Source organism: Perca fluviatilis, chromosome 8, assembly GCF_010015445.1.
Source record: "Perca fluviatilis chromosome 8, GENO_Pfluv_1.0, whole genome shotgun sequence".
Taxonomy (NCBI): domain Eukaryota; kingdom Metazoa; phylum Chordata; class Actinopteri; order Perciformes; family Percidae; genus Perca; species Perca fluviatilis.
In genome coordinates this window covers 7361813-7388696 of record NC_053119.1, presented here as the reverse complement: position 1 = coordinate 7388696, position 26884 = coordinate 7361813, and the positions used below count along the sequence as shown (strand labels likewise).

Below are 26884 nucleotides of genomic sequence, written 5' to 3'. Positions count from 1 at the left end.
TGTGTGTGTGTGTGTGTGTGTGTGTGTGTGACTGTGTGATGTGGAAAGTTTAAAACCTCCAGTGCACATTAACTAAGAATGGACTTTTCAGTCAATGGTACAGACTGAATTGAAAACGTTTGAGTTGATCACACCTTTTGGTTCCCATTTCTTTTTAAAAAGGCCAGAGTTTTATGAGTTTTGTGTCACTTCTCTATCTACTACACCTCTTATGTAGAGCAGCCAACGTCAGCTGAAGTCATCCGTCCCAAACTGGATCTCCCGCATTCTTCAGAGCCTGGAGCTCTATGATTGACAGGCTGCCCAAAATCAACGGCTGTCTGTCCCGCTGGCAGAGCTGACGTTGCCCTAAGGCATGAAGTGACATGTCAGGAGAAGATTTACTCTCAGAGGAAGTGCAGATTATTTGCAGACGCAACAATGAAAACACTGTGAGAATTGCTACTTAAGGGCAGATACCATACCATGTTGCGTGTGTAGTTAGTCCTGTATTGTCATCCTTTAAAGCCAGAATAAGATATTGTACATTAGAGGGTGTATGTATGCATAATGTGTGGTCTGTGTATGCATATTCTCAATCTTTTGTATTAACTGCAGATTTGACAATAATAGAGGTAGCAGGAGTTAAAGATAAAGCACTTATAGCAATAGTAGTACTATTTGTATGCGGTTTCATCGGTAATAATAATAATAATAATAATAGTTTCCTGGTCTAACGTCATCAAGTTTCTGGATGACTCATCTTGGCATCTGAAATCTGGACAGGTTCTGAACAAGTGTCACTCTCCCTGATGCCGGGTGCCAAGTATCAGGGTGGTGACCCCGGGCTGGGCCACATGCAGGTTGGATGGGACACTGTAAGTAAAATGTATTTATATAGCACCTTTGACACATAAAAAGTGCTTCACAATAAAATGAAATACAATAAATCAGGGGTCTTCAACGTGGGCCTACAATAACATGTAGGGCGTCCTAAAGCCTTTACACATACCTTTTGTGGCATAGAATCCTAAGCTATTAAAATAGCCTAATAATTGTTGGCATGATTTTATAAATCATGTTTTAATGTTAAACATACATGTGGCACAGTGAATCCTCAGGATGACCTGTATCTGTGGATGGCTACCTTACGCTGCATTTGGCCAGCTATTTTCATAAACGGAGATTTCAACCTCTCCGTTTTCAAAAATAACATCGTGCACAGCTGTCGGTTTTCAGAAAAGTGTTTGTTTACACGTACAGTACCCGTGCATATATATGCCGTCGATGCCGACAAGAGCACGCCAGACCTGTAGGTGGCGGTGTAACGAGAAGCTCAAGCCCACGTTAGCCAATCAGAATCCCGAAAATAGCAAACGAATCACTTCCTCTTCCTCTCTCTCGGCTGCCTAAACCTCCGTTTGTCTGAGTTTAACGTGCAAACGAAGTTTTCCAAAATCTCCACTCTGGCCGGAGTTTTTAGAAAGAATCGTTTTCAGAGGCGAATTCTCCGTTTACGTGTAAACGAAGGGCACAAATGAAGGGAAATGTCTCCATTTTTCAAAATAACGATGTACGTATAAACGGGGTATTAGTGACTACCTTACCTATAGGCCAGTTAGCAGTGGGGATTTAGCTAATAATATGTTAGATTCATGTTAATACTTTTTAAGTTTAAAAAAAAAAACTCCCGGGCCCCCTGTTGAACACCCCTGCAATAAATAAAGACATGAGACATAACAGTACAATGGTAAAACATAGATAAAAGCAGACGTCCCCAAAAACCTTTGTCTAACTAAAACCCTGTTTGAATAACCGAGTCTACAACTGCTGTCTGAAGAATCAACAGTGTGTTGACAACAGTGAATCAGAGAGCGGTGAGGGAGCAACTCTGTGATGTACCCCGGCCCCTAAAGTACAGAGACTAGATTTTCTGCACCTGTCTGCACGGAGACAGAAGCATCTTCTCATTATTCTCTTCATTTAATTTCCTCTCATGCATGTTCACCATTTGTTTTTCAGATGAATAAAACGTCAAGGTGAGTCTTTCACCAAGTGTTCGTCATGCATTCTAACCATTCCTCTAAAATGTGCACACAATAGGTGTCTCAGAGAAGAACAGCTTCCTCGGTACACTGTGCATTGTGGTGGGTATGTGCTACTTATTCTTAAAATCCCTCAGAACGAGGAGGGTTATGGTAATGAAAGATAAACAGTCAGACATCAGGACTTCTTTGGACAAGGATAGGATATCTGCAGCTAAAACAAAGTCTGCCATGATATGATTTTGATTCCATTCAATTCAGGGGCCTGCGGTGGATATGAGACGATATCATACGGCCATTTAACACAATCAGTTACATTCAGGGGCGGAGCCAGATGTTAGAAACATTTGGGGCTGAGTGCCCCCCCGCCTCCCCACCCCCATTTAAGGCAGCTATGTGCAAATTCTTTCAAGCCAATTAATAATAAATGCCTAAACATCTGTCGATCCAACCCGTTCTCACTCCAAACTCGTAAAATACGGACGCTTGGACAGAGGCTGTCAGCGTCAGATACGACGCAAAAAGCACCCTTCAGTGTGTGTAGAACCAAATATCCGCATAGGGAGGTTGGTTGGTGTGGTGGATGGGTCAAACAACACAGGACTTTCACCCAGTAGACCGGGGGTTCCTGTCCCACTTGTCACGTTTCCTAAACCCAACTGTCCTGTTCTTGTCCCGCGTGTCATGGAAACGTAAGCCCACCCATGACCTTTTTCTTAACCTAACTGCGTCAAACATGACGCCAATAGTCCCGACTAAGCGCGTTTAGGTAAATCGCGTTTAGATATTACGCTAAAGGAGAATTTTACCGTCAATAACAACGCCAAAGGCACCTGACCAAGCGTCCGTATTTTAGAGGGAGGGAGTGAGAATGTGTTGGTCGATCATTTGGGGAAAACATGACAAAGAAAAGAATCATCCTGTAGAGCTGACATCCTGTTTAGTGTCTAATTGTTCTCCAGCTGTCTTCATCGTTCTGAAACCAAAACACAACACATGTTGCCACCCAAAAAGAGGCAAACATTGTCTGATGTTTCCATTTTTTTTAGTTAGGCTACATACTGTAACATAGGTGGATTAGGAATTTGGCTTAAACAGCATTACTAATCGTAAAACCAATGTCTGTAACACTATGCTGGAGTGACTCCACAGAACTGTCTGGCTTTATCCCGTTCGCCCGAAGACACAACTTTCACTTTGAATAAAATTGAATGGAAAATTGATTTTTTTCTGAAAGATGGGATTGGTGTTGGTCTTTTATCTTCTATCAAATATATTTGAGCAGATGGCAGTTTCTGTTTCTCCTTCGCCACAGCCTGTGAAACTTAAGAAAATAGAACTTTATTTGCATATTTGTATAATTTCTGACGTTTTGCATTTCTGGATTTGGGTGTATATTTGAATTGTCTCATGGTCTGAATTTCCCATTAAGTGTGTGTGTCAGGTGTGAAAATATCTGCAGTACTGGACAAGCAGTCACAGCCGCTCTCTGCATGTATTTAGGAACTGTGAAGAGGTGTCGCCTCCCAGTGGAAAATAAGGGAAGGAGGTTTGAAATGTCAGACAGTAAGTACACAAGTGAATGAACATACTCAAAAGGAACTGTATGCTTGAAAGCAAATTTATTGATGTTCATTAAAGCAATTTAAAATGAATGACCAAGCGATTGAGAAAAATGACAGCGACGATGATGATAATTCCTGAAGTATTTTCTGCTTCACCCTATTCACCTGTTTAGAGAAGAGAGAGAAGAAGAGAACGTTAAAGAGAAATGAACTTTTTTTATTCATCTGTCTTCGGTGAAAGTTCCTTTAAAGTTTTTGAACCCTTATCCTGGTATAAATTGCAGAATCACCTTAAATTAGACTACCTACCAACAATGACACAGTTTAAAATTAGGATGAAGGACTATTTGAGTACTAAATGCACATGTGCTTTTACTGAGCGCTGCTGGCGATTATGTTGAGATTATGTTAAATTGCCAACTGTCTCTTTTTGTTTTATGTTGTTTGTCTTTCACTGTATATTTTAATATGGAACTATTATACTGCTGTCTTGGCCAGGACTCCCTTGAAAAAGAGATTCTGAATCTCAATGGGATTATTTCCTGGTAAAAATAAAATAAAATCTACAGTCAGTCTGAAAATCCTCTAATAGAATTTTCATATAAATAATGAACATTAGGGCTGGGCGATGGGGAGAAAATCAGATATCACGATACTCTTGACCAAATATCTCGATATCGATATTGCAGCGATATTCTAGCGTTGACAATTGGAACTTTTACAAAATATCTTCACACTTAGATTTTAGATAAATCATCATCAGTAATGTGGACATGATGTGTAAGTGGGGAAAAGGCAAATAATAGAACAGCTAGAACAGTCTGGTAGGTCCAGAAAATGACATCACTTTACTGTAATGCAGCCTTTAAAACCAGGAAAAGAAAACACTTATGTCATATCACAATATTACGATATCCAAAATCTAAGACGATATCTAGTCTCATATCACGATATCGATATAATATTGATATATTGCCGAGTCCTAACAAACATATTTTCCTTTGTGTTGATTAAAAAGATCAACATAAAGAGATCTATTAAAGAATCCTTGTTGTGGTTTTACCCGGAGACGGTTCAGCAGTACAGCTTGTTGAGCCTGATGATGTCCATCTTGCTCATCTCGGAGGCCTGGCCGAACTGCACGCTGGGGTCAGGGATGGCCACCAAGGTGGGCTGGTTGTTTTTGGAGAAAGCATACCTAAAAAAAAAAAAAAAAACACAAAAAGCTAATGCTTAATACCACACTGTTGCCAACGTTTTAGAAAGAATTGAAAGAGGGAACATGTGGCAAAGCAAAAGGTTACCAAACAAACAAAAAACAAAACCATCAAAATACCAGGACGCATACAGAAAATGTACTTAAAATAAAGTTAACTACACTATACAATAAAGTTGACTTCCATTAATGACTTGAACTTAAAGTTAGTACTTTAAACTGATCTGTTGCAATATGTTTGCTTTCTGTCTAAATATGCACCGTTTCTCAATTTTTGATTATTTATTTGTTGTAAACGTGTGTGAAGGGCAGCTTATTGTAACCGCTTATGTAAAGGGTCTGAGCATGTGTGTGTATTTCAGGCCTGTGTGTAGTGTGTAATAACAGAGTGTGAATTGTAATATCCCAGTTTCGGAATCAATAAAGAGTATAAATTATAAAAATGATAAATTGTTCCAAAAAAGCCGCTTGTTTTCAGTCTGAATGCCTGCTAATGTTCTGCATCACAAAGATGGCCGCCACAGTCGTTCTGGTTGGACCTACCTGTGGTAATGCATCACAGAGCCGTAGTCGTAGGGGGTTCCCTGGTTCAGAGTGAGGATTTTGTCAAAGTTGTGCTCCTGTCCTGATGATTTGAAAAGAAAACAGAACAACATGAGATCCACCTGTGTCTGTATTCATTGATACCTGGGGCTCAAATCCTGCCAACCTATACCTGTGGTTACATGTAGGCTATTGTTGTTAAAGACTAGTTTGACATTTTGGGATTTTGCTTTCTTGCTGAGTTTTACGGGGGTGTTATCAGGGTTTCTGCAGGTTTCACCAAGTAAAATTTAAGACTTTTTAAGACCATTATGAATGAAGTTTAAAACCTTTATCACAAATATCAACTAAGCCCGAAATTCTATTTTTTCAAGCCAAGTATCGCTAAACTTGCACTTCCCCACAGCTGAAGAATAAAATCCATTTGTCTGTGGTACAATCCGAAAGAGATCCGCGCCAATGACACGAAAGCTGATTGACTGCAATATAAGTTGCATGTTGGTCTCAATTGTAGTCGTAATACAGCAAAATTATATTTGGACTAGCGAAAGAAAAAACTACACGGAATTAAAAAAAATAGCATAATGACGTAGCGTTGCATGAAAGTGAGAAAATTAAGACCTGTGTAAAATGATTTAAGACCTAGAACACAATACTTCAGCCGATTTAAGAGTTTTTAAGGCCTAAAATTTAGATTTTGAAATTTTTAAGACCCTGTGGAAACCCTGGTTATGAGACAGATTATTTATTGGCCAGGAACAGTAAAACAACATTCAAAGCTTTGTTTTTGAAGCAAAGTATAACATGTTAATTAGTAGGTTTTACAGCCGTGGGAGACAGATTTTGTTTCTGTGAGCCTGAGCCTGTCAGGTCGGGCAGCAGCAGAGGGACCCAAATGCAGATGGTGGAGGCAAATAAGGACAGATCAAGGCAGAATGTGACAGGAATACACGCAACTGAGCCAGTTTCCCAATGTTTCCAGTCTTTGTGCTAAACTAAGCTAACAGGCTACTGGCTGGAACTTCATGTTCAAAGGACAAATCAATCTTCTCATCTGACTCTGTCAAACTACTCCTTTAATATCTCATGGTGTTTTTTTGTATCCCCTGAAAGGGACTTCATCCTACAACATCCATTACAGGGGTTTCCCTAGGTTTGTGGAAGACTAATGGTGCGTTCTTTTTGTCCACCGAAGTCGTTTTACGAGTTGTTTTCCAGAGTTACGACCCGGAAGTTGCAAAAAGAACACCCCCGAGGTCGTATTTACGACTCGTCAAGTCGTCTGAACTCAGAGGACCCCGAGCTCACTTTCAAAGATGGCTACGTCGTGCATCACACGTAGTAAACATTGTGGTTATCTACAATTTTAAGCACTTTTGTCTTTGTTGTAACCAAATGAAGAAGTCGTAAACATAGCGCTGTATACTGCTACCTATAGGCATGTCTCTACAGTCTTATTAGGAGTTAAACATAGCGCTGTATACTGCTACCTATAGGCATGTCTCTACAGTCTTATTAGAAGTTAAACATAGCGCTGTATACTGCTACCTATAGGCATGTCTCTACAGTCTTATTAGGAGTTAAACATAGCGCTGTATACTGCTACCTATAGGCATGTCTCTACAGTCTTATTAGGAGTTAAACATAGCTGTATACTGCTACCTATAGGCATGTCTCTACAGTCTTATTAGGAGTTAAACATAGCTGTATACTCTAGCTATAGGCATGTCGCTACAGTCTTATTAGGAGTTAAACATAGCGCTGTATACTGCTACCTATAGGCATGTCTCTACAGTCTTATTAGGAGTTAAACATAGCGCTGTATACTGCTACCTATAGGCATGTCTCTACAGTCTTATTAGGAGTTAAACATAGCGCTGTATACTGCTACCTATAGGCATGTCGCTACAGTTAAATACCGCCTAATTAGTTATTTTGTAGCTTGTGCAGCTGAAGTTGGCTAGAGACGCTCGGTTGCTATATGACAACAATGACTTTAAACCGAGTCTTGAGCAGAAAGCAGAGCAGTAGCCTAACGTTAACGTTAATCAAAACGTAATTTTCATGTATCAAACTGTGAGATATATGTGTGTAATATGTCAATAACTGGGTGAATAGAATCCTAAATGTTACTAAAAATGTTACAAAAATCCATCTTTTCTCCGACTCGCAGTATCGTGTGACAAAAAGAACGCCACAACCCGTGGTTATTCGTTTTTCGACACGGATGTGACGTCACGCTCGAGCTACTAGTTGCGATTACAAGACAAAAAGAACGCACCATAAGGTGCGTGTATTTGGCGGGGGGTTTAGGGAATTAAAATTTTCAACATCAATCACTTCATTTTCTGCATTCTGGTGAATGTTTTTGCAACAATTTGTGCCTTTTCTGCATCAACGTATGGTTCAAATGTCTTTATTTATGTAAAGGAAATTATATAAGTTTTTTGGGAGACAGTTTTGATTATTGGGAGGGGGAGGGGGAGGGGGGGGGGGCAACCACCATCCCCCCTGTAAATTACACCGTTGCTAAAACATTAGAATAGCTAGAGCAGATAATAAATAAAACTCAAAAAGCTTGAAGGCAAAACTTGCTAAAGAGGTCCAACTATAATCACAAAAGTAATTTAGTTACATTTATTTGGCTTAGGTGGTGCCCAGTATGGTTTGGGTGCTGCACCTAAGCCTTATAATGCTAGGGAAAACCCTGCGTTAAATAAAGTGCAAACCAGGGATGACGTTCTCCAGCACAGGGCGGATGTACTCGTCCCGGTCGGAGCGTTTCTGCTCGTGGTGGAAGCCCAGCGCGTGGAGCACCTCATGCTGGACAGTGTGGTGGTAAACGCAGCCTGAACGATCCAGGGACAGATCCTGCCCATTGCCGAGACGGCCGAGGTAGGAGTAGCACCTGTAATGATTCAGGACACATCTCGGTCAATGTACTGTTGGTTTTGGTTTGGCAGACATGAAAATACATCAACTATTGCTTCCTGAAGGCAACCTTGCCTCGTGGAAATGAGGCTACATGCTCAGCAGCGGTGGAGGAAGAATTCAGATCCTTTCATTTAATTTATTTTATACAATTATATAAAATTACGTTTTCACTCTGTTGATACAACGCACTACACACAGGCCCTGAAATACATGCACAAATGGAGAGATGTCAGAGAGAGGGGGCTGCGACTGCTGGGAGGAGCGCAGTGCCTTGCTCAACAGCACCTTGCTCAACAGCATCTTGGCAGTGCCCAGGAGGTGAACTGGCAGCTCTCCAGCTACCAGTCCACCCTCGAAACCAGCCTTGAAGCAGTGACCCTGGTCACTGGTTCTCAACCCAACTCCCAACGGACTGAGCTACTGCAACCCCCAAAGTCAAGTTAAAGTCCTAATACCACACTGTAGAAATACTCCACTACATGTAAAAGTATGCAAGTATGATCACGAAAATGTAAGTTTAAGAGATATTCAAAGCAAAATCTAGATCAAAATGAACAAATTAAAAGCAGCATATTTGAGAAACTGGAAGCATGAAAATGTTTTTTGCATGAAAAGTGAAACGTGACAATTCATTTTGTGACATTGATAATTTGTCACATCTTTTCATCTGTACTTTGACATTGTCATGTTGTCGTGTTTTGTGAGCAAACATCTTAATTTGTAAAGTAACTAAAGTAGTAGTAAAGATGTAATAACAGGTACAATATTTCAATCTTTTAAGTGGCATGTGATCATTTAAGATACTCAAATTTGTACTTTAGGACAGTAGGCTACTTGTGTAAATGTAGTCCAGCACTGATGCTCACCCGTTAAGGGACTGGATATTCAGGTAGTCTCTCTGGCCGGTGCGTTGGACGAAGCGGATACAGGAGACTTCGTGGAAGGACTGCAGACCACGCGTAATGATGGCCACCGCACGAGGGGCTGGGAAAGGAAAAAGCACTTTAAAGTTGATGCTACAAGCCTGACATAATGCTATGATATTTAATGTACATTATCTTTGCGTCAACAATTGATAAGATTTTACAGAAAACTGACATTCAAATGTTTTGTGGGATGAATACACGTTAAACCAAAGACACCTGATTGGAATTCCTATCAGTTTTAAATTGATTGCCAATTTCTTCTTTTGTTTCGTGAACCAGACTGATCTCATGAGGTGGCGTATGTATGACACGCCAATTTGTATGCCAGTATTGGCATGTTATCCAGACACATAATCACATTGTAGTGTGTGCATCAACGCCATTTGGCCTCCATTGACTTACACTACCTTGTGATTGCGTGCAAATTTACGCCGTAGCGAGTAGTATGAAAGAGCGAAAATCTGTGTAGGGAGGTTGGCCGGGGTGGAGGATGGGTCAAACACAGGACTTTCTCCCAGGAGACCAGGGGATCGTGTCCCGCGTGTCACGTTTCCTAAACTCAACTGTCGCTTTCTTCTTTTCCTAAACCCAACACCGTTATTGTTATCCTAAACCCAACCCGTCCGCTGTATAAGGCGCTCAAAATGGGTACAGATAACACGCCACTTGGCTTAAGAAAGTGGGCGTGTATGTTGACACAAAGTCATGATGTCATGTTGCGTGAACTACTATTTAATACGGCCCACAGGAGCGTTTTCCATCTTCATAACTATTGGATGTAGAACTAGAACATAACTGTACATGATCCCCAATCTCCTAGGTCAAAGTCCTGTGTTTGTTAGACGCAACATCCCAGCATACCTTCCTACATGGAACATGGCACTCTTATACTTTCTCACATTACTTTCTGCTTAGTCCATATCCTAGCCCTTCCACTTCCGGGATTGCCCCGTTGCCGCTGGAAATTCTTTTCCGCCAGATGTCCGTCCCCTTCTACTTTCTGTGTGTTGGCGTTCTAACCTCCGGTGGATTTGTGAGGACTTAACTGCTCCTCAGATCTCTGCAGGGTAAATCCAGACAGCTAGCTAGACAAGCGAACCAATCTGAGTTTTCTGTTGCACGACCAAAACAACTTTTGAACGTACACATGTTCCACCAAAACAAGTTCCTTCCAGAGGCTATTTTGCAGAGGCACCAGGGCTCCGTCCGAGGCACTTAGTGGCGCCCATGACAATTGTGATTGGTCTGAAGAAATGCCAATAAACCAGAGCATGTTTTTGTCCCATCCTGGAATGCTGTGTGGACTAGCCAGACCCAGAAGGTCTAACAATGCAAGATTACTTTCTGCTTCGAACCTGTCATAATTACTAAAGCCACTAGGGGGGCGCCACCACTATAAACGTAAAATAATCGTAATTGCTGCATGAACAAACAACCTTCCCAGTATGAATGAACTTTACTCACAGAACACTCTGGAGATGGTGTAGGCCACGTAGACCTTCCCGTCGGCGGACCGGGGCCACATGCAGCCTTCAGACGTGCAGGGGTCAGCGTTCCTCACAGCCTCTGACTCATACGCAACATCGTCCTCTATGTACGGCTCACCAGGAGATCGCACTGCAGCAGACACAGAGATCAAGAACATTTTATACTTATTCATTAGTACATCAAGAAGATCTGGCTTGTGGTTCGTGCTGGTCGCAGGATTAAGAACACTGAGATGCTCTGTACTGTTAAATCAACTACAAACCGAAGGAAAATGATGGACACGATGTCCTGGAATAATTTACCATTATGGCTTCTCTAAAACTCAATCTAAAACTTTCTTTACATCTCACTCTGTCTCTCACCACTACTCTAACTACATCTACATCCACAATGAGAGAGCAGAGCGCGAGCTCTTATTTGCCTCTGCCTACGTCATATGATGCTTTGCTAGCGAGAAAGGCGTATTTCAGAGCCTAGCTTTAAATGGGCCCATTTTCATCAAAATTTCTGTTTTAGGTTTTGTGTAACATAGCAATTTCTACATTATGTGTTTTTAAAAGACCTCTTCAGACAACATTAAGTATTAATTCAGTTATAAATTCAACCTGCACATTGCTCTTTAAATCAACTACAAACCCCAATTCCAATAAAGTTGGGACCAGCCTGCAGTCCAGACCTGTCTCCCATTGAAAATGTGTGGCCAGTATGAAGCGCAAAACGGAGACCCCGGACTGTTGAGAAACTGAAGTCGTACATCAAGCAAGAAGGGGAAATAATCCCACCTACAAAGCTTCAACAATAAGTGTCCTCAGCTCCCAAATGCTTAGAGTGTTGTTTAAAGGAAAGGTGACGTAACACACTGGTAAACATGCCCCCTTCCCAGCTTTTTTGGAACGTTCTGCAGGAATCAAATTCAAAATGAGTAAATATTTGCAAACAAAATGTTAAAGTTGATCAGTTTGAACATTAAATATCTTGTATTCAATTGAATATAGGTTGAAAAGGATTTGCAAATCATTGTATTCTGTTTTTATTTACGTTTTACACAACATTTCATTGGAATTGGGGTTTATAATATGGTGAATATTTTATAGCATTTGTTAAGACTTGGAAAACTTCAAATAAATAATACTAATTAAAAGTCATTTTTCCCACCAGATTTTCATCCCTAAAAGCAAAATGTGGACCTTCGAGTAAAAGAATTAAAAAACATTCTTTAGATATTTCTTTTGCAACTTGGATCCATTTTCTTCCTCAGCATTGTTCATGGCTTCGGTCCTGGTTGGTCAGGGACAGGAACCAGAGCTAAAGCTACAAACTAAACTTTATTTTCAAAAGAATGCTCACCAACGTCCCTGTTGGCTCTCTCAATCCGCTCTGAACCAGTCAAAGCCTTACAGCGACCTGTGGGTAAAGCATACAGGTTTTAGTTCATTAAATTAATTATTATCATCATACGATGCATTTTTTCCTATAAGCTAATAACACTCAGGATGTTTCAATTTCAAAACAAGACAAGACAAACTTACAGAATCAGGAGTTTTCCAGAAATTATATATCAGGAAAAAAGACAGAAAAACAAATTTAGACTCCAGTCCTGTACTTCAGTGTAATATTGTCTTTCTTTCTTCTTTCTACTGCTTTTCAATTTTGTTTTATACACTTTTTTACCACATTTCACAGATGTAGTTAGTAGTTGCTTTTTTACATCTATTTTACATGTATCATAAATTGCATTATCTAAGATCAGAAAAGTGCTTTAACAAAACAGCAGTGTGTAGTTATGTTTCTCTACAGAGACCCCCCCCCCTTCTAAACTTCTCACATGGGTTCATATAAATAACTCTTTGAGGCTTAACTATTTAATATTTCACGCAAAAAGCAACGATTAGAGAAACGTCCCAAAAAATTAAAACAGATGTGTGTATCAAAACTTAGTTTTTTTCTTCTTTCCTCTCCCATTAACCATTTTATGACCCCTCAGATTTATCTGGTGACCCTGTGGAAGGGCCCGACCCGTAGGTTGGGTAACCACTGGACTAAACTAATTGTATATAGTGTATAATTAGATAAAAATCGCTCAGTCATAGGGGTTTCCTACATTTAGCTGATAAAATGCCTGTACTTTAAGTAGGATTTTTGAATGCAAGACTTTAACTTGTAGTATTTTTACTTTGCTGTATCGGTACTTCGGTAAAAAATGATAGCGATTATTGCACCACTGAAAAATAATGTAGATGTCTGATATTTGGAGCCAAACTCACCTCCTCCTCAGCCCAGGCTGAGACAGCCACAAGGACCGCAAGGCCCAGAATGCACTTCAATTTCATGTCAACAAATTACCTGCAGCAAGACACAGACATTGCAGTTAAATTCCAAATCTGATTTACCCTGGTTAAGTAAAAATGACAAATAAACAGTGTGATTGGGAATGCATAAAGGATACTTACTGCTACGTCTGAGTGGAGAGAGACACAGCGAGTGAGTAGCGCAACATCTCATTATAAAGCATCAACCGCACCGGAAAAACAATCCTTTTAAGGATATTTAGGACAGTGCGGGAAGGAATGGAGTGGAAACAGAATGTAGTGCCTTGATAAGAACATTTCACCTTGATGCCACGTTTCGTATTCCCAGAATAGGAGCCAATTTAATCTTGTTTGACAATGGACCAGATACCTGGCCTCAACAGTGAGCATGTTTCTCACATTTCAGTTAAGGGGATTTATAAAATAATTGCGTTGCATAATTTAGATGTACAATACATACACATACAGACAAATGCATTCAGACACACAGGCTGGAGACAATGACCCACTTGACCCTGGTGAAGACATGTGAGTCAAAAGGCATTGGTCATTTGCCATGTAAAATAAAGGCATTTTAAGTGTTGCACAAGACCTACAGAGTGCCTTGGATTATTTTTGAAGGGGACATGCATTTCTTTTAAACACAGTTTGGAATTAAGATCAGTTTCCACTCATGCAATGAGCCTTTCACATGAGATATGAACACAGTCTGTTTATCAGGTCTTCATCCCAACTCTTTTTGATGCACATTAATTAGCTCAGCTGTTAGCTGCCAAATCTAAAGACACAACCAGAGACAGGGACTGTTAAGCCTCCTGTTGTCCTCGGGTCAAATGTGACCCATTTTCACCCAGTTTCTGTGTGTGTGTGTATATGTGTGTGTGTGTGGGTGTCTGTCTATGTGTGTGTGACTGTGTGTGTCTGTGTGTGTGTGTGTCTGTCTATGTGTGTGTGACTGTGTGTCTGTGTGTGTGTGTGGGGGGGGTGTCTGTCTATGTGTGTGTGTGTGTGTGTGTGTGTGTGTGTAAGTAAAATTAATGATCAGTTTGCTACTTTCATTGAATGTGGGTGTTTTATTCAATTTTACAGCATTTGAAAAAAAGAAGATAAAAGAACGTTGAAAAAAAGTGACAAAAATGTCAGAAAAGGCTTCAAAAAGGCAGGAAAAATCCCACAAAAATGTCAAAAGGCGCAGAAAAAAGTTGATAAAAACATCGGAAAAGGTGACAAAAAAACAAAAGATAAAAGTGACAAAAACGTCAAAATGTTGACCCAGAAAAACAAAAAGTTGCATGGTCGATGGGAAGACAACACAAGGGTTAAGTAAACTAACAAATACATTAACTGAGGGACTGAAGCCTGTGAATGTGCCGGCCGGCATCTGTCCGTGGATCTGGGGGGTGGAGCTTCTGAAGGGAGGGAGGGGGTTGTATTTATTTGGCAATTCAAATATCAACAATTCAGTTCATCACTTACTGCAACCTTTAATCTCATGTCTGTCTTAACCAAGCTCAAACTGCAGGATCATTTTAAAATTTGTCCAGATTTTAGAATCCAGCTGTCCAGAGGGGAAATATCCTTTTGTGCTGATCTTGAAAATGTATCACAGCCAAATCTGGATTGTTATTGCCTTTTATATCTTTTTATTGTCTTCCTAGTTAGAAGGTGCAGTAAGCAATTGGATTGTTTTTTAAACAAATACAACCCCCACCACACTCACACACACACACACACACACACACACACACACACACACACACACACACACACACACACACACACACACACACACACACACATCAACTGTCGCTGCCTGTTGCTGATTGGCTGGGAAAGTATTTCGTGGCTTGTGCACTCCTTTCTGTTTGATTTCCATTTACACAGCTAAGGCTGTTTATTAACACCTGACGTCTTTTTCAGCACACACAGAAAATAGAGAGCTAGGTGACCGTGAGGAGATATTCACTGAATTTGACAGAAAGTGTATTGGATTAACATCACTCACTGTACCTTTAATAAATTGACCCGTGTTTCCCCGTCTCGATAAACAGCGAACATTTACCAAATCTTGGCATATGATTTGCTTATGTCCATGTTAGAGGTGGACAAACAGAGTGCATGGTAAACACTTCCCAGAAAAAATTATGAATGCAAAAGTGAGACAGAAGCTCTGTCTATTTGACTAAAGGGATTTATCAGATTTGGTGCAGCCCCTTGTGATGCTTACAAAAGGCTTTGTTAGCAGAACTCCCCAAGACCTGTAAACAGGCACACTTCTCCTTTAAAACGTTGCTTTCTTCTAACAAGCCTGCTTTAGTGCCAACCATACACGGTTAATAATATTAATGGACAAAGTGCCTTAAACCTGCATTCTATCTGAATTCCAGCAGGGGGCGACACATGCACTTGCAAAAGGAGGTCGGTTTCTGTAGAAGTCTATGAGAAAGTGACCCACTTCTCACTTGATTTATTACCTCAGTAAACATTTTCATTATGAGTTTATGGTCTCAATCGCTAGTTTTAAGTCTTCTGCAACACAGAATGATGTTCATTTGAATTATGGTCTCGTTGATTTGAAAGTTTAGAACCTAAACACTAAATGTACCATGAAAACAAAACAAGCTACAAGATGCCAAAAGGCTGTGTGGAGCTGCAGAGTTGACACAGTGACAGTGAGAATTCAAGTGACATCTTTCACATCACAAGCAGCAGTGGGGCAGTGTAACTATGTTAACTCAAGTACTGTACTTAAGTATTGAGGTACTTTACTTGAGTATTTCTATCTTACTTTATTGTTATTTATACTTCTGCGCCACTACATTTTGGAGGTAAATATTGTACATTTTACTCCACTACATTTATTTTGACAGCTTTAGTTACTTTGCAGATTTAGATTATTACTACAAAATATAAATGAACAAATAAATCATGATAATTTTTTTCATGGATTATGCTCCCCAAAACAGACAAAAAGTAATTAAATATAACCATAAACATTTACCAGCTGCAACATTAAAGCGATGAACACATCCATGCATCAATAATTATAATCATAAAATATGTTATTCTAAAATGGGACATTCTGCTTAATGTGTACTCTCACTTTTGGTCCTTTAAGTCTGTTTTAATGATAATACTTTGAACTTGTAACAGATGCAGACAAGTAGTAATTCGATTTTTTGTTAAAGGTCCCATGACATGGTGCTCTTTGGATGCTTTTATATACTGTAGGCCTTAGTGGTCCCCTAATACTGTATCTGAAGTCTCTTTTATATAGGCCTTAGTGGTCCCCTAATACTGTATCTGAAGTCTCTTTTATATAGACCTTAGTGGTCCCCTAATACTGTATCTGAAGTCTCTTTTATATAGGCCTTAGTGGTCCCCTAATACTGTATCTGAAGTCTCTTTTATATAGACCTTAGTGGTCCCCTAATACTGTATCTGAAGTCTCTTTTATATAGGCCTTAGTGGTCCCCTAATACTGTATCTGAAGTCTCTTTTATATAGACCTTAGTGGTCCCCTAATACTGTATCTGAAGTCTCTTTTATAGAGACCTTAGTGGTCCCCTAATACTGTATCTGAAGTCTCTTTTATATAGACCTTAGTGGTCCCCTAATACTGTATCTGAAGTCTCTTTTATATAGACCTTAGTGGTCCCCTAATACTGTATCTGAAGTCTCTTTTATATAGACCTTAGTGGTCCCCTAATACTGTATCTGAAGTCTCTTTTATAGAGACCTTAGTGGTCCCCTAATACTGTATCTGAAGTCTCTTTTATATAGACCTTAGTGGTCCCCTAATACTGTATCTGAAGTCTCTTTTATATAGACCTTAGTGGTCCCCTAATACTGTATCTGAAGTCTCTTTTATATAGACCTTAGTGGTCCCCTAATACTGTATCTGAAGTCTCTTTTATATAGACCTTAGTGGTCCCCTAATACTGTATCTGAAGTCTCTTTTATATAGACCTTAGTGGTCCCCTAATACTGTATCTGAAGTCTCTTTTATATAGACCTTAGTGGTCCCCTAATACTGTATCTGAAGTCTCTTTTATATAGACCTTAGTGGTCCCCTAATACTGTATCCAAAATTCAGCCTTGGTGCAGAATTCCAGCCACTAGAGCCAGTCCCACAATGAGCTTTCCTTAGGATGTGTCATTTCTGTGTCTGAAGCTATTGAGGAGGAGAGAGGGGGGGGGGGGGCAAGGTGGAGGGTGTGGCCTTGACCAACTTCTACTTTGCTCGTTTTAAAGCCATGATGTCTCTCTCTCTCTCTCATGGGTGGGCCAAATTCTCTGGGCGGGCAAAGCAGAGAAAGGGGAGGTAACCTTTCCCCTTATGACCTCATAAGGAGAAGATTCCAGATCGGCCCATCTGAGCTTTCATTTTCTCAAAGGCAGAGCAGGATACCCAGGGCTCGGTTTACACCTATCACCATTTCTAGCCACTGGGGGACCATAGGCAGGCTGGGGGAACTCATATTAATGTAAAAAAACCTCAAAGTGAATTTTTCATGCCATGGGACCTTTACTATATAAAGATTATGCAGCTTTTATGCATGCCTATGTCTTCCTTTTCCATCACACAAACTTCAGTATGAAGTCCGAATTCACAAACATTTGGTACAGTACAAAAGTGTCTACAAGTGCACAAAGTACAAACAAGGCTTCAGTGAACATGTTAGAAGATTTATTGTTGATAAAATGTGGGAATTAGCACCATGTTGTCAGGGTTGTTCTCTTTACCTTTTGGAGAAAAGAAAAATAACACGTCAAAGGCGACAAACAAACATTTTCTTTATGGGCCATCCCGAAATAGAAATTAGATGTACACAGGAAACACTTACAGCGACAGAAGTGCAACGTAAACTCAAACCCGAAGTGTGTTTTTAACATTTGTACAGCTTGTTCAGCCTGCTGATGTCGTTCTTGCTCATCTCCTTGCCTGTGCCGAATTCAACATTGGCGTTGGGGATAGGCTCCATAGTGGGCTTGTTGTTCCCGGAGAAGGCGTACCTGAATTATCAAGAGGACAGACGTTGAATTATTTTTGGGTTGTATTTTGGGGAAAATAAAGTCAAATGTATTGGTATTTAGAGGTGCTGTAGGTAGGACTGTGAAGATTGTAGGATTGTGAAGATCCAGGACAATGCAATGTAACTTATACAGTACAGGCCAAAAGTTTGGACACACCTTCTCATTCAATGTGTGTCTTTATTTTCATGACTATTTACATTGTAGATTCTCACTGAAGGCATCAAAACTATGAATGAACACATATGGAATTATGTACTTAACAAAAAAGTGTGAAATAACTTATATTTTAGATTCTTCAAAGTAGCCACCCTTTGCTTTTTTTGATAACTCTGCAAACCCTTGGTGTTCTCTCAATGAGCTTCATGAGGTAGTCACCTGAAATGGTTTTACCTTCACAGGTGTGCTTTGTCAGGGTTAATTAGTGGAATTATTTCCCTTATTAATAAAAAAAGCAAAGGGTGGCTACTTTGAAGAATCTAAAATATAAGACATGTTTTCAGTTATTTCACACTTTTTTGTTAAGTACATAATTCCATATGTGTTCATTCATAGTTTTGATGCCTTCAGTGAGAATCTACAATGTAAATAGTCATGAAAATAAAAAGGAAACGCATTGAATGAGAAGGTGTGTCCAAACTTTTGGCCTGTACTGTATACAGTACTTACTTATAGGCCCTTTATTTCTATCGAATAGCGTTAAGAAGAGCAGAGCAAAATTCAAATTTTACTGTATACAATCCATATTGTTTTTGGGCAAACTATTCCTTTAAATGAAGAAATAATTATAAAATCAATCTATGTTTGTTTGACTGAACAGATGTTGAATGAATGGTAGCCCTGACAACCTGTGGTACTGCATGACAGAGGTGTAGTCGTAGGGGGTGTTCAGGTTCAGGGTGTTGATCTTGTCGAAGGCGTACTCCCAACCTGAGAGGACAAAAATCACAACAAGAGTCAGAAAAGACACAAAATGTTTAGATCTTTGAGTCTGTTAACCCTTGTGTTGTCTTCCCGTCGACATGAACGTGCAACACAGTCTCGCCATTTCGGGTCAAAATTAAAAACCTTTTTTTTGCACTTTTTTCAATGCTTTTGGTGCTGTTTTAAATATTTTAAAAAAATATATTTTTATTCATGGTCAATTAAACTAATTTATATGAAATTATACCTAATTTTTTTCTTTAAAAAAGGCATACATTATGAATTATTATGACTAATAGTTAAGATCAGAGGATGTTGAGGAAATCAAAGATTGGTTTAGTCGGGATACTGTTTTGAAACCATTTAAACATTTTAAACACCCAAAAATCAATGGAAGTAATCATTAATTTCACCTGCGAAGAATGTTGCATGGGAACCATACCATACAACGTGCATCCATGTCATTTTTGGGCCATTTGGTTGAAAGAAACCCACATTTCACATAAAAACAAATTGACCCAAGGACAACACAAGGGTTAACAAACATCATTTAATTCATATGAAGTAAGTTTGCATTAGGAAATTAAAGGGTTTGTCACACCAGGATTTAAAACAAGCTGAGTGTTAGTGTAACATTATTATAATCTTAAATGTCAGGGTGTGCGGAGGCCAAAGTACCGACCGGACTGGATGTTTTGCCACAGGATCCGGATGTGCTGGTCCCTGTCGGAGCGGCACTGTTCGTGGTTGAAGCCGAGGGCGTGGAGCAGCTCGTGCTGGACCGTGTTGTGGTAGAGGCAGCCCTGGCGGTCCAGAGACACCGTCTGGGAATAACCACGGCGGCCGACGAAGGAGTAACAGCTGCGCTCATACAATCAAATCAATCAAATGAAAGCGGTTAACGGTTCGTTTTTGTCAGTGCAATGTTATCCCTATGTGATGTATTTATAAACCACTCAGGTAACTATCAATATTATTTTACATTTTGTATTTTTTGTGTTGATTTCAAATTGCGTGTAATTCTAGCTTTTTTACATTTCTTTTCTTTTCTTTTAATTCTTTTAAGTACTTTAGTTTGTTTCTATGTTAAATGGATTATGTGTTGGAGAGTGCCCTGATTAAGCCCCTCTGAGAGTTTTTTGCATTTGTCCATCACATCTTTTATTGATTGATGTGTATATGCATCTGTAGTATTTGAATATGTGTAAATAATAAACTAAACTAAACTAAATAAAAAGTAATAATAAATCAAAGCAGTAGTGAATCAAAGCAGCGTGGGTCAGGTATTTCTAAGATTTAAAGGACTGTAAAATTGATTTTTTTTTTAAGTTTCCTTCTTGGCTTTGTTTTTCGGACCTTACTCATCTCAATGTAACTAAAGTCTCCATTGATATTGTTATTGTTTACAATATTTGAACATGTTGAAGATGAAAATAACTGTGATTGGGATACACAGTGTTGTGTTGGAATTCAACCCCATAACACATTTTGAGAATGGCTTCAGTTTCAGGTCTGAAATTGCAACTTAAAATGATTTAAATACACAGAAATTCTTGTTGAGATACAAAAGTTTTCAAAGATTCCAAATATGTCTGCATGTGGAGGAAAAAAACTGAATATCTCCATTTTGGCATAAAAAACCCAGCTGTGATATGATGCATTGTGCACAATTACTTTCCTTTTAAATCTTGCTATTACACAGGTTTGAGTTAAAAAGCTGAATGCAGTTTACACACAAACACACGGTGTGTTACCCGCTGTTGGACTGGATGTTGAGGTAGTCCCTCTGGTTGGTGCGTTGGACGAAGCGAATGCAGGAGACGCTGGTGAAGGACGTAAGCCCACGCTCGATGATGGAGCGCTCCCGAGAAGCTGAGAAGACACAAGGGAAGACGTTCACATATAGTACATACTCACGCACATCTGCAGCCAAAAAGTCCTTAAAATTAAACAACAACATATGTTGTTTATCCATGCCATATATGTTTATCCATCTAGAGCGCCACACAGAAGTGTTTTCTGATCTGACGCCTCGTATCGATAGGAACATCATTTTGTTTGTCTGGGCTTTCTGAAACCTGTTTATATATATATATATATATATATACATACATACATACATACATACACACACACATATATATATATATATACATATATATAACAGATAAATAAGAACATATACATCTCAGCACAATCTTCCAAAATTATTGTAAGTGATTCAAATAAGAAATTCCCATGTTCAAAAAGGAGTAGGAAGAAGTTAAAAAAAACCACACTTTCTGGTCCTACCCCCTTTTTCTATTTTTATCCTTTAGTTAAATACAAAACTAGTTGATGCTTCACTTATTTATACATGTTTACATACACAAACACTGTATATCTACCTACCTACACTCACATAAACACATGCATACACATAGACAAAGATGCATACATACATGCATACACACACACATTTACAAATTTTTTCTTTTTCTTTTCCATCTATCTTCTTCGTTTCCCTCTATCTATAACAAACCGAATAATAACCCATCCAAACTAGACTTTGTATATAAGCCCAGGAACCATACAGTCAGTTTATACAATACTAACACCTTGAGTCCTTTTCGTATCCATTCAATATATTCATTTGAATGGATTTGAATTTGTCTCTTAAAACCTCTTCAGAAAAAAACAGTTTAATGATGTGTTCTAGCTAGAGTTGAAGTTTAAAGTCAGGAATCATCGTGGTGTGGGTTAGAAACCAGGCCCCCAGCAAGCGCGCCAGGCTTTGAAGCTAAATTAACATTGTGGCCAAAACAGTGGAATTACAACTCCCGTGTCTGTCTTGTGATGTCATGTGGCCCAAAAAGACTTTTGGACCACAGAGACGTCTGTAAATCAGTGGATAATTTTTTTTTTTGAGCGTCAGAGCCCTAGCGATATGATTCGTTTCACTAGCAGAAGTTGATCCATTCGGTCCAAAATGATCAAATTTGGCGAGCCTAGAAGAGCCGCACATTTAAATAATTTAATCCCCATTCAGAGGAGCGCTAAACTGCAAGAGCCATAACCACTTTGAACTCACACTGACTTCACAGTCTAACCCCCCCAACCCCCAGACTTTCTTCTACTCACCTACTGTGCAATATTTAATACTACTGATAATACTGTGCAATTTCACTACTGTACAATATCTGTATACTGTGCAATATCATTACTCTCATTGTCAAATATCTATTACTCATTGAATATGATCACCACTATTGGGCAATATTCAAATAATTTGCAATAACCCACACTGCATATCACACTGTATATAAAATCATTTTTTTTTAATATATATATATATATCGTCTCAGAACTGTGCACCTTACCCCCCCCGCCCTCCTTTTTTTGCACTACTTATTTTATTCCATGTTATATTTATTTTACGTACATGTTGGTACTGGAAAAGGAGTTGCTTTTAATCTCATTGTACATGTGTATAGTGACAATAAAAGGCATTCTATTCTATTCTAAGGAGCTGGCTCGGCCGGCAAAGGTCTCCACCAGTGCACCTGCTCTATTGGTCCATAGTCCGGAAGCAGCACTGATCATCTGGGTCATGTTACATATTATGGTCTGTATAAAAATTTACAAATCATAAACTCTATGTAAGTTTGTGCAATGTTTGAAAGAGTTTTATCTCAAACGTAAAAAAAAAACAGATTTTTAGACGTTTAAAATATATATAGCTCTGATCAGTCATCCTAAATGTTCATTGTTTTATAGAGGAAGAACCCAAGATCAACTAAATATAAAATAAACTACTACAGATTTGACATCCACCCAAGTTTCATTAGGTTCTTCAAATTGTGAATATTGCAATGAAAGCTGGTTTCATTTGAGAAACTGTGTAGATTACATTCTGGCTCTACATCTTTTGGTCGAATGTCTTGATAAAAGTTTAAGAATGTTTCAGTGACTTACAGAAATGTGTGGCGATGACGTAAGGCACGTAGACCTTTCCATCGCTGGACTTTCCCCACATGCAGCCGCTGGAGGTGCAGGGATCAGCGTTCCTCTCGTTTTCATTGTCATAAGCAATGTCATCCATCACCAAGGGCTCGTCCTTCGTACGCACTGTCGGAGGGGGAGATTAAAGGACCAATTAGTCACTTGACCAGTGGTAGAGGAAGTATTCAGATCCTTTACTTAATGTGCTCATATTAGGCTTTTTGGCTTTTCCCCTTACCTTTATTGTTAGATATCTTTTTGTGCATGTTATAGGTTTACAAAGTAAAACAGCCCAAAGTCCCCCCTAAAGGGACTAACTATCTCTAACAGAAAACACTGTTCACAAACTGCTCCAAACAGCTCTATTGTAGTCCAGCCTTTACTTCAGAGACAAACGCTCGTGCCCTCATACCCTGCTTCTGACTGGCTAGTAGTCCTTACCTAGGTACTGTCAGGACACGCCATCATACTCTGCTTCTGACTGGCTAGTAGTCCTTACCTAGGTACTGTCAGGGCACGCCCTCATACTCTGCTTCTGACTGGCTAGTAGTCCTTACCTAGCTACTGCGCATGTGCGACTCCCAACAAAAATGAAAAAGAAGTGAGATGCCTCACTCTGTAGCTAAAACAGAGAGCTCAACACACAGGGTGAAAAGAGGAGCTGCAGCAATGTGCAGTACAACAAATATATGGTGTTTTTTGAAAATTAAACCACATAAACCTATTCTGGTACAACCTCTAAATACAATTATGAACCTGAAAAGGAGCATAATATGAGCACTTTAAGTAAAACTACTAATACCACACGGAAAGTATTCCCCTACAAGGAAAAGGCCTGTATTAAAAATCCTACTTAAATAAAAGTACATAAGTATTATCATCTTAAAGTTTACTTAAAGAATTAAATTAGCAGAAAATCAGCATGATAACTTTAATTATAGAGCCCCCTTTCAAGAGCAGGACAAAATAAAATAAGGCGATACATTAAAGTGATGGTTCGGAGTAATTTCACCCTAGGGTCCTTTGCACCATGACCTCGAGCCAAACACCCCCCCAGAAGCTTTTTTCACCTGGGTCTAACGTTGGGAGAGTTAGCGTAGAGTAGCGTTAGCCGCTGAATAGCTTAGCGCAGAGGTTAATGGATCCGAAGTGTCTCTTAACATTACCCACTAATAATGCCGAAATGATACCAAAGGTCTACACTAGTATATATAGGTTATGCTCTCATAAACGGATGGATTGTAAAGTTTGTAGATTACACCAGAAGTTTATGTAAATAACACTTGCCTGCTGGCTTCTGCTTTGCGTGTTGTTGCTGCTGTAAGAGCGGTGCTTAGGGACATCTACAAATTACAACACCGAAAAGAGATGCAAGAAAAATATTTTTTAATTTAACTTATTTTTTAAAGTAAGTGCTGTAGTATAACTAGCAGGAGACAAGTAATAATTGAGGTAAGTTTGGAGACATTACCTTATTTAATCATTAAATTAATAAATATTTTTGTTGCATCTCTTTTCGGTGTTGTAATTTGTAGATGTCCCTAAGCACTCTTACCGCCCGGTAGTAACAGCAGCAGCAGAGAGCAGAAGCCAGCAGGCAAGTGTTATTTACATAAACTTCTGGTGTACTTACAAATTTTACAATCTATCGCGTTTTATGATGAGTGCATAACCTATTTGTACTACTGTAGACGTAAGTTGGTATCATTTCGGGCATTACTAGTAGGGTAATGTTAAGAGACACACCGGATCCATTAGCCGCGCTAAGCTATTCAGCTGTAACGCTTACGCACGCTACACGCGTCCCATTTGACCCAGGTGAAAAAGCTTTCTGGAAGTGTTTGGCTCGAGATCATGGTGCAAAGGACCCTAGGGTGAAATTACTCCGAACCATCACTTTAATATAGATTTAGGAAAAATAAAAACCCTATGAAAATAATGTTTTTTTTTAACCTTTATTTATTCAGGGAAGGTTGACTGAGAGGAAGCCTCTCTTTTGCAGGAACGCCCTGATCACATTCACACAGTTCCACATTCATACCTGGAAGCTGCCCAGTACAACCACAGTCTGATCTGCTGGCCACTGAGCAGCTCCACTGGAGCCGTTGGAGGTTAAGGGCCTTGCTCAAGGGTACCTCAGTGGTGGTAATGAGGGAGGGACAAGTTGCTCTTTCACTTTCTCCACCCAGATTATTATCCTGTCGGTCTGGGGATTGAACCGGCCACCTCACGGTCACAAGCTCGCTTCTCTAACTTTTAGGCCACCACAGACATCTGTCCAGAGATTTTGGTGCATTTAGCAAAGGTGATTAAATAGTGTCCTGTAGTTTAGTAACTGTGCCTGTGAAATAAAAATTTTAAAAAATATGTGCATGGTGTCTTACCAACATCCTTGTTGGCCCTCCACAGGAGCTCAGAGACGGACAGATCCTGCAGGGAGATGACATTTCTCATTAGTATCAGGACTTAACTAAACATTTAAATGCATTCATGTGAGTTGTAGAGTATGTACAGTTTCTGTACAATGTGCTACAGTGGCTTTCAAACTGATTTAACTGTACAAAGAAGAAATGGTAAGACTTTACTTGAAGGTATCTACATAAGAGTGACATGACACTGTCATGAACACATTACACTGTCATGAACACATGAACCTTAACCATAACCCTAACTCTAACCATAACTTGTCATGACTAAAAACAAATGACACTTACTATTACTTGTTTATAATGTTTATGACACGTTCATGACAGTGTCATGTCACTCTTATGTAGATACCTTCAAGTAAAATGTAACCGAAGAAATTAAATGAACAAACTGAACTTTCCTGATGTGAAACAGCAAACATAGGAGGACAAAACACTCCACTCCACTCCACTCATAAATAACACATTTAATTCACATTTCTTTATGGGGAATCTTATTTATAAAATCTTTATAAGAAGTAACCTCACCTTGTCTTCAGCCCAGGAGCGGTCAGAGACCGTGAGGATGAGGAGGAGACTGAGGGTGCACTTAAAGAAAGTCATGTTCCCAGCCTGCAGGTGGACAGTGTTAACGCCTGGATCCTGCTGCCGCCGCTGTTTATAGCCATCAGTGTATCTGATAACTCATGAAAAGAAAAAAAAAAAACTTTGCTCGGTGATAAGATGCCCTTTGCCTTGAAAACAGGCTGCCCATTCCCACCGTAGTCTACTTAAGCTAAATAAAATCTGCTTGTGGCAGCAAAACATGTTCTTTATGCAACCTTGTGAGAGCGTCGGCCCTGAGGACAGCTGCTCCATGTTCATAGATCCTGGGCGTCCTGCTGCATAATCAATAAACCACATTAGTCTGACTGGTTTTTCAATTTCCATAAACTGTCACTAAACTACAGGAAAAAGAAAAGATCACAGATTCAGTTCACATTTGCCACACTGCCGACTCTTTACTATAGTGCTTTTCTGTCAGGAAAAAAAGGTTATAAAACAAATTCATGACATAAAGTGAATTTATGACATAGTTGACATGTTGACATGTCATATATTTGTGACATGACTTACTATCTTGCCAAAATTTGACGTAGCATGTCAGAATTCAGTAAAAACAAAAAAGTTTACACAATTTAAAAAGGCTTTTTAAAAGGCAAAAGGCTTCCAAACTAAACAATGCTGAGCAGTCAGCATTGTAAAAGCATTTTAAATGTGAACGTGTAAAAACTAATACAAAAATGAAATGTGATTTTTGGGGAGACAAAGCAGATGACAAATTGATATGTAGTTTGGTGAATATGGTGAGCTTCTGTTCTGCCTGTGTCTCGGCCTGAAGTTCAGCATGTGACAAACACCAACCCACTGCTGGATCACGTTACACTGACACGAATGGTGCTGCAACATTTAAAGTGGAAGTAGATTAGTAGTTTAACTTTCACTGCTGTTAATCTCTGCAGGGAAAGTGGCTC

At 39.4% G+C, this 26884-nt stretch overlaps 2 protein-coding genes across 2 annotated transcripts; both read right to left on the bottom strand.

Annotated features, from left to right (window-relative positions):
* Positions 1 to 3624: 3624 nt before the first annotated feature.
* On the bottom strand, positions 3625 to 13179 carry LOC120563408 (high choriolytic enzyme 1-like). The gene is made up of 9 exons (XM_039807569.1): positions 13147 to 13179; positions 12961 to 13039; positions 12044 to 12089; positions 10673 to 10825; positions 9149 to 9266; positions 8078 to 8256; positions 5349 to 5430; positions 4653 to 4787; positions 3625 to 3754 (listed from the first exon to the last, which is right to left on the bottom strand). The coding sequence occupies exons 2-8, from the start codon at positions 13024 to 13026 to the stop codon at positions 4664 to 4666; spliced, it is 768 nt and encodes a 255-aa protein (XP_039663503.1). The 5' UTR covers positions 13027 to 13039; positions 13147 to 13179; the 3' UTR covers positions 3625 to 3754; positions 4653 to 4663.
* A 4499-nt stretch (positions 13180 to 17678) lies between these two features.
* On the bottom strand, positions 17679 to 26041 carry LOC120563407 (high choriolytic enzyme 1-like). The gene is made up of 8 exons (XM_039807568.1): positions 25899 to 26041; positions 25329 to 25374; positions 22918 to 23070; positions 20718 to 20835; positions 19646 to 19824; positions 18888 to 18969; positions 17853 to 18021; positions 17679 to 17751 (listed from the first exon to the last, which is right to left on the bottom strand). The coding sequence occupies exons 1-7, from the start codon at positions 25971 to 25973 to the stop codon at positions 17895 to 17897; spliced, it is 780 nt and encodes a 259-aa protein (XP_039663502.1). The 5' UTR covers positions 25974 to 26041; the 3' UTR covers positions 17679 to 17751; positions 17853 to 17894.
* Between the last annotated feature and the right edge of the window lie 843 nt (positions 26042 to 26884).